This window comes from Pteropus alecto, unplaced genomic scaffold (genome assembly GCF_000325575.1).
Source record: "Pteropus alecto unplaced genomic scaffold, ASM32557v1 scaffold365, whole genome shotgun sequence".
In the NCBI taxonomy this organism is placed as follows: Eukaryota; Metazoa; Chordata; class Mammalia; order Chiroptera; family Pteropodidae; genus Pteropus; species Pteropus alecto.
Window position 1 is genome coordinate 588,862 of NW_006436299.1, and position 6,797 is coordinate 595,658.

At 35.2% G+C, this 6,797-nt stretch overlaps 1 protein-coding gene across 1 annotated transcript in view; it reads right to left on the minus strand.

Moving 5' to 3' along the window:
* Positions 1-6,797, minus strand: part of DGKK (diacylglycerol kinase kappa) — a 103,821-nt gene that overhangs the window by 40,680 nt on the left and 56,344 nt on the right. The window contains exons 6-8 of the mRNA XM_006913406.1: positions 6,740-6,752; positions 6,217-6,320; positions 5,776-5,901 (exon numbers count right to left, since the gene is read on the minus strand). Coding sequence (XP_006913468.1) covers positions 5,776-5,901; positions 6,217-6,320; positions 6,740-6,752 — 243 coding nt within the window. The remainder of the gene's footprint in view (positions 1-5,775; positions 5,902-6,216; positions 6,321-6,739; positions 6,753-6,797) is intronic.

Here is a 6,797-nt window from a genome sequence, read left to right on the forward strand (position 1 = left end):
TTCAGACAGACATGATTTCAAAATGTTTACCTCCTGTACAGTAAGTGTATAGTAGCTTTCTCGGGAAGCTGCTGAAGGATGCTTCCACTAAAACAAAACAAGTGAAGGTGAAGACATATGTAAGAGTATCTAATACAGGAAGGATAAGAAAGGATCCATCAAAATAATGATTAAGAGAAATTCCAGGTTGTCAGCTGTGCCCCCAAAAGAGAGCAACCAATCTAGATTGAATTTGGTCAGAGTTCTCTGAGAGAAATGTCTAAATAAATTAATAGCATACCTGATGCAGCAAAAGAAAATGAGAGAAATGAATTTCAGTTGTATTTTGGAGGCAGATTAATAGACCTTGGTAATGCGTTGGATGTAGTGTTGAGTGAGAACAAGCGAACAATAACTCCCAGTTTTCTATCTGCATAGATGGATAGATGGAGTGTTCATTTATCAAGTTAAGGAAGTTTGGAGGAAGAACAGAAATCAGAGTAATATCAAAAGTTCATTTTATTCATTGATTTTGAATGCTAGAGGTACTCAAATTGAGGTGTCAAATGATCAGTAAATAAATAGCCTGGAGTCCAAAAGAGGGCTAGAGATATGATTATATAAGTATCAACATATAGGTGCTGTTTTGATACTATGGAAGAAAAGTAAGTTGCCTAGGGTAAGAGAAGGACCAAAAACATAATAAATCATGCTAAGCAAAATAAGTCAAACAGAAAAAGTTGAAAATCACATGATATCACTTATATGTGGGATACAAATCTAAAAGCAACAATGAACAGGACAAACAAACAGAGACCCATGGACATGGACTATAGACTAGTGGTTATCAGAGGGTAGGAGATGGGGGGATGGGGGAGGTAGACAGGGTAAAGGGGATCAAACATGTGGTGACAGAAAAAAATCTAACTATGGAAGGTGAACACTCAGTGTAAATATATATGCCTTACTGTTAAAGTGTACAGCTGAAACTTATTGGATTTCGTTAACCAATGTCACCATAAAAAATAAAAATTAAAAAAAATTAAAAAAATTTTTCATTGAATATATACATACATTTTCTTTATCCATTTAGCCATAATGGAAACTTAGATTATTTCCATATCTTGACTACTGCAAATAATGCTGCAATGAACATGGAGGTGCATATATCTTTTCAAGTTAGTGTTTTCATTTTATTTGGATAAATATCCAGAAGTGGAATCACTGGATTATATGGTTCTATTTTTAATTGTTTGAAGAACCTCCATAAATGTTTTACATACTGTGTTTTACAGCAATTTACATTCCCACCAACAGTGCACAAGAGCTCCCTTTCAACACATACTAACACGTTATTTCTTGTCTTTTCGATGATAGCCAGTCTAACAGGATGAGGTGATATCTCATTGTGGTTTTGATTTCCATTTCCCTGATGTTAATGAGGTGCAGCATATTTTCATATGCCTGTTGGCCACCTTGTATGTCTTCTTTGGAAAAAAAATTTATATTCAGATCATCTGTCCATTTTTAATTGGATTGTTTGAGGTTTTTTTTTTTTTTTTTGCTATTGAGTGTATGACTTCTTCATATATTATAGACATTAACTCATTATTGGATATGATTTTCTCTCATTCAGTAGGTTGCTTTTTTATTTGTTGATGGTTTCCTTACTGTGCAGAAGATTTTTAGTTTGATGCAGTCCCATTTATTTATTTTTGCTTCTGTTACCTTTGCTTTTTGATGTCAAATCCAAAATATCATCATCAAAGCCAAAGTCAAGGAGCTTACTGACAATGTTTTCTTCTAGGAGATTCATGGTTTCATGTTTTACCTTCTAGTCTTTGATCCATTTTCAGTTAACTTTTATGTATGGTATAAGATAGTGGTAGAGTTTCATTTTTTTGCATTTAGCTATCCAGTTTTCCTAGAACCATTTATTTTTTTCCCAGTACCATTTATTGAAGACACATTCTTCTCCATTTTATATTCTTGGCACTTTGTTGTAAATTAATTGAACATATGTGTATGGGTTTAGTTCTGAGCTGTCTATTCTATTCCACTGATCTATGTGTGTTTTTATACCAATACTATAATGTCTTGATTACTGTGGCTTTGTAATATAGTTTGAAACCAAGAACTGTGATGCCTCTAGCTTTGCTTTTCTTTCTCAAAGTTGTTTTGGTTATATGGCAACTTCTGTGGTTCCATATACATTTTAGGATTGTTTCTTCTATTTCTGTGAAAAAAAATGTCATTAGAATTTTGATAAGGATTTTATTGAATCTGTAGATTACTTTGGGTATAATGTATATTTTAACAATATTCATTTTCCAATCCATGAACATGGAATACATTTCCATTTATTTGTGCCTTTTTTATTTTTTTTTAATCAATGTTTTATAATTTTCAGTGTACAGGTCATTCACCTCTTTGGTTAAATTGATTCCTAGATATCGTGTTCTTTTTGATGAAATTGCAAATGGGACTATTTTTTTTAAATTTCTCTTTCTGATAGTTTGTTCTTAGTGTATAGAAAAGCAACAGAATTTTTGTGTTGATTTTTCAGTCCTACAACATTACTGAATTTGTTTATTAGTTCAACAGGGTTGTTCTTTTTTTTTTTTGGTTGCATGTTTTTGTTTAATATATACAATGTCATTCTGTCTGTAAATAGTGACAATTTTCCTTCTTTTTCATTTGGATACTTGTTTCTTTCTCTTGCCTAATTGCTCTGACTAGGACTTCCAATACTATGTTGTTTAAAAAATGGCAAGAGTGGGAGGTAGTTGAAGGTGGCAGCATAGGAAGATGCTGAACTCACCTCTTCCCTGAGACACAACAAATTTAGAACTACATACAGAACAGTTTCCTCTGAAAACTTTAAAGCATCTACCAGAGGGGCAGAAGTCTGTTGAAATTCACTCTGGGGAGGCGCTGGTAGGAGCAATTTATACATTTTCTTTGAAACATGCTAGCACCAGTGCTGGTGGATGCCAGTTTTTTATTCTCAGCCTAACCTGCTAGAGGTGGTGGGTGAGCTGCCTTGCTTCCCCCACATGGTCCTGAGAGCAGGCCCACCAGAGGCAGAGGGTGAGCAGCCCTTCCTCTCCACTGACATATTGCTTCTATGTTAGCCACTTCAGAGGTGGGAGGCAAACAGCTCTTGATCCACCCACACTGCACCCATAAGCTGATTTACCAGAGAACAACCTTAATGAAACAAAGTAATATACCTGATAAATAATTCAAAGTAATGGTCATGAGATACTCACTGAACTCAGGAGAAGAATGGATTAACACAGTAAAAACTTCAACAAAGAAATAGAGAATATAAGAAAGTACCAAAAAGTCACAGAGCTGAAGAATAAAATATCTGAAAAGGATGCTAGAGGGATTTAATAGCACACTAGATAATGCAGAAGAAAGAATCAGTGAGCTGGAAGACAGGGCATTGTGACTCACCCAATCAAAGCAAAAAAAGAAAAAGGAATTTTTGAAATGAAGATAGCTTAAGGTACCTATGAGACATCATCAAGCAGAATAACATTTGCATAATAGGAGTCCTAGAAGAAGAACAGATAAAGGGGCAGCAAACTTATTTGAAGAAATAATGACTGAAAACTTCCCTAACCTGTGGAAGGAAACAAACATCCAGAACCAGGAAGCTGGGAGAACACTAAATAAAATGAACCCAAAGAGACCCACAAGAAGACACATTGTAATTAATATGTCAAAGTTACTGATAAAAAGAGAATCTTAAAACAAGAGGAAAAATAATTTATTTCATATAAGGGAACCCCCACAATACTACAGCAGGCTTCTCAGGGAAAATTCAAAGGCCACAGGGGAGTGGCATGATAAATTCAAAGTGTCAAAAGGGAAAACATCAAACTAAGAATATTCTACCTAGCACGGTTGTCATTCATAATTGAAGTAGAGATAGAGTTTTCCAGACTAGCAAAAGGTAAAGGAATTCATCACCCCTAAACTGGCCTTACAAGAAATGTCAAAGGGACTTCTTTAAACTGAAACAAATGGGTGCTAATTAATAATAGGAAAACATATGAAAGTATAAATATCACTGGTAAAGGTAAATATATAGGAAAGTGCAAAATAATCTAATGTTGGAAAGGTTGTAGATTAATCACTTATAAAGCTACCATAAAGGTTAAAAGACAAAAGTAGTAAAAATAACTAGTACTACAATAATTTGTCAAGGGATGCATGAGATAAAAAGATGTAAATTGTGGAATCGAAAACATAAAACATTGTCACCATAATAAAAATAAACTATAATCTTAAATTTAAAAAAAATAACAAAATAAAAGGGCTTACTCAGATAATCTAGAGAAAAAAAGGAAACATAAAACATGGGAGGAAATAGAGTAAAAACATAAAGCTTTAGGATGCATTCACACTTAAGTTATCAACTTAAAATATCCTATTGTAAATAAGTTATTATATGTAAGCCTCATAGTAACCACAAAGCAAAAACCTATAGTAGATACACAATATATACAGAAAAAGTAATCTAAGCATACCACTACAGAAAATTATCAAATCACAAGGAAAGAAAGCAAGAGAAGAAGAAAGGAAGAGAAAAACTACTAAACAGCCAAAAAACAATTAATAAAATGGCAGTAAGTGCATATCTATCAGTAATTACTTTAAACCAAATGGCCTAAATTATCCAATCAAAAGACACAGAGTGCCTGACTGGATTAAAAAAAAAAAAAAAGTAAGACTTGCTCCAGGTCACTGGCATCTCCCAAAAAAGTGGTCTATATGCTGCCTACAAGAGATACCTATGAGCTGGATCAAAGCAAAGGGAGTGCAAACATGGCACCACTTGCTGGAGTAAGGCAGAGGGAACCAGAATCTTCTCAGAAGTTTATACTTTAGTTTCTTCTTGTCTAGAATAATTGGTTCTTGAGAAGCATCTAAAAGGCTAGAAAGTCTAGAGTTTCTCAATGTTGGCACTATTGATATTTTGGGCCAGATAGTTTTTGTGCTCTCCTATGCATTGTAGGAAGTTTAGCAAAGTCCCAGGCCTCTACTCACTAGAAGCCTGCAGCACACCCTCTTCCACCGAGTTGTAATAATTAAAATGTCTCTAGACATTGTTATATGTCTCCTGGGGGGCAAAATTACCCCCAATTGAAAATCACTGGCTTAGAGGCATGGTAGTGATGTATTTAAAGCATGGATTTTGGAGAACTATGTACGAATCAAGACTCTTGCTTACTGGCTACATGACCTTAAGCAAATAAATCACTTCTTTTTACTGAACCCATTTTTTATTTATAAATGGGGACAATGAGTCCTCGTTTTGAGTTGTTGTAAGGATTAAATGAGATCATGTATATGATCTCAATATATAGTGAGAATAATAATGAGTTAATTTTATTAACCATTATTAATTAACAAAGATTACAAGTTTCTAGGAAATGGTGAATAAGGAAGGGAGGAGGAGGTTTCTTAAGGGTAGACCTAGAACTTATTTGTCCATGTTGTCATAGGAAAGTTCAGCTTTTTCCTAGTAGCTTTTCCTAGTATGTCTTACCATTGAAGAGCCATCAAAGATGAGAGTCTTAAGTCTTTCTCTTAGGGACTCCATAGCAAGATCTTCAAAGGCAAGATACCGAGTTCTATACTATGGAATCTGTATAATCTATTTGGATGTAACAATCTCTGAGATTTCTATCTATGTGTATGCAAGTCAAAGTTCAATCCACCCCTTCTTTAGAAGTCAAATTCCCAAGTATCAAGGAGATAAGAAGAGTCTTAGAGTCTTACCATAGAATTACACCAGAGACATCGGAAATCTTGAAGTCTTTGGTAACTGCCACAGTTCTCATGACATACTGCACATTGAGAACTGACGGATATATTTCCTTCTACCCACTGGTGGGGCATAGTTTTCTGAAGGGCAAAAAGAGGCAAGAAGTAGAAGTTAGAAATATAAGGAGAAGAAGGGTCAGCTGGAATAACTATACTATCCTGTGGAGTAACCCCAAGGAAATTTTCCCTGGTCCTGCCCTGGTCCCACTCCAATGCTAGTGACCAATGACAAGTAGGAGTGTGGGGCTTTAATTCTTCTAGATTGGTTGAATCATGAGCCTGGGAAAGAAGCCTAGTTGGGTTGTCTGGAGACAGAAATAAGTCTTTTTTCCCCTGTGTGTCCTAGGGGGAAGTATAAAAGGGTGATTGTGAGAAAGCATGGCTGGTACTCACTACTTCATCTGCAGGAATGAGGAGGTCATCAGTGATAGACAAGGTATTCCACTTGCAGTCTTTGCTTGCTCTCAAAGCACATAATCTGTGAGACTTCACTTTACACACTGTGAAAAAAGGAAAAACATAGATGAATGTAAATCTGGTGATAATGAAGATTCTAATTCCCTTCCCTAAGCTGCTCTGAAAGTTAGAACCTAGATGTATCTAAATAGTTTTGACCAGCCTCCAAAGGCCTATTTTTATATGATTCTTTTTATTCTTACTGGCTATATTTTCTACTGATTTGAATGGAAATTAATATAATAATGTGATTTCTGTTTTTCCAACCCTAGTGACCATATTGTTGGATCATTCCAGACCCAATCCTCCATTTTGATCCATGAGAATTCACCCTTATGCCAGTTTCTTCCCATATCCTTCCCTCAGTCTGGTGTCAGGGTTAACCTTACACAAGACTCAGTGACCTAGTATAAGTTGGTGATACTAAAGCCACATGAACTCCTTCTCTTCTATCTCCACCCACTTAGCTCCACTTCCTAAAGGAATCAGAAATGTACCTCCACAGATGATAACATTTCTAG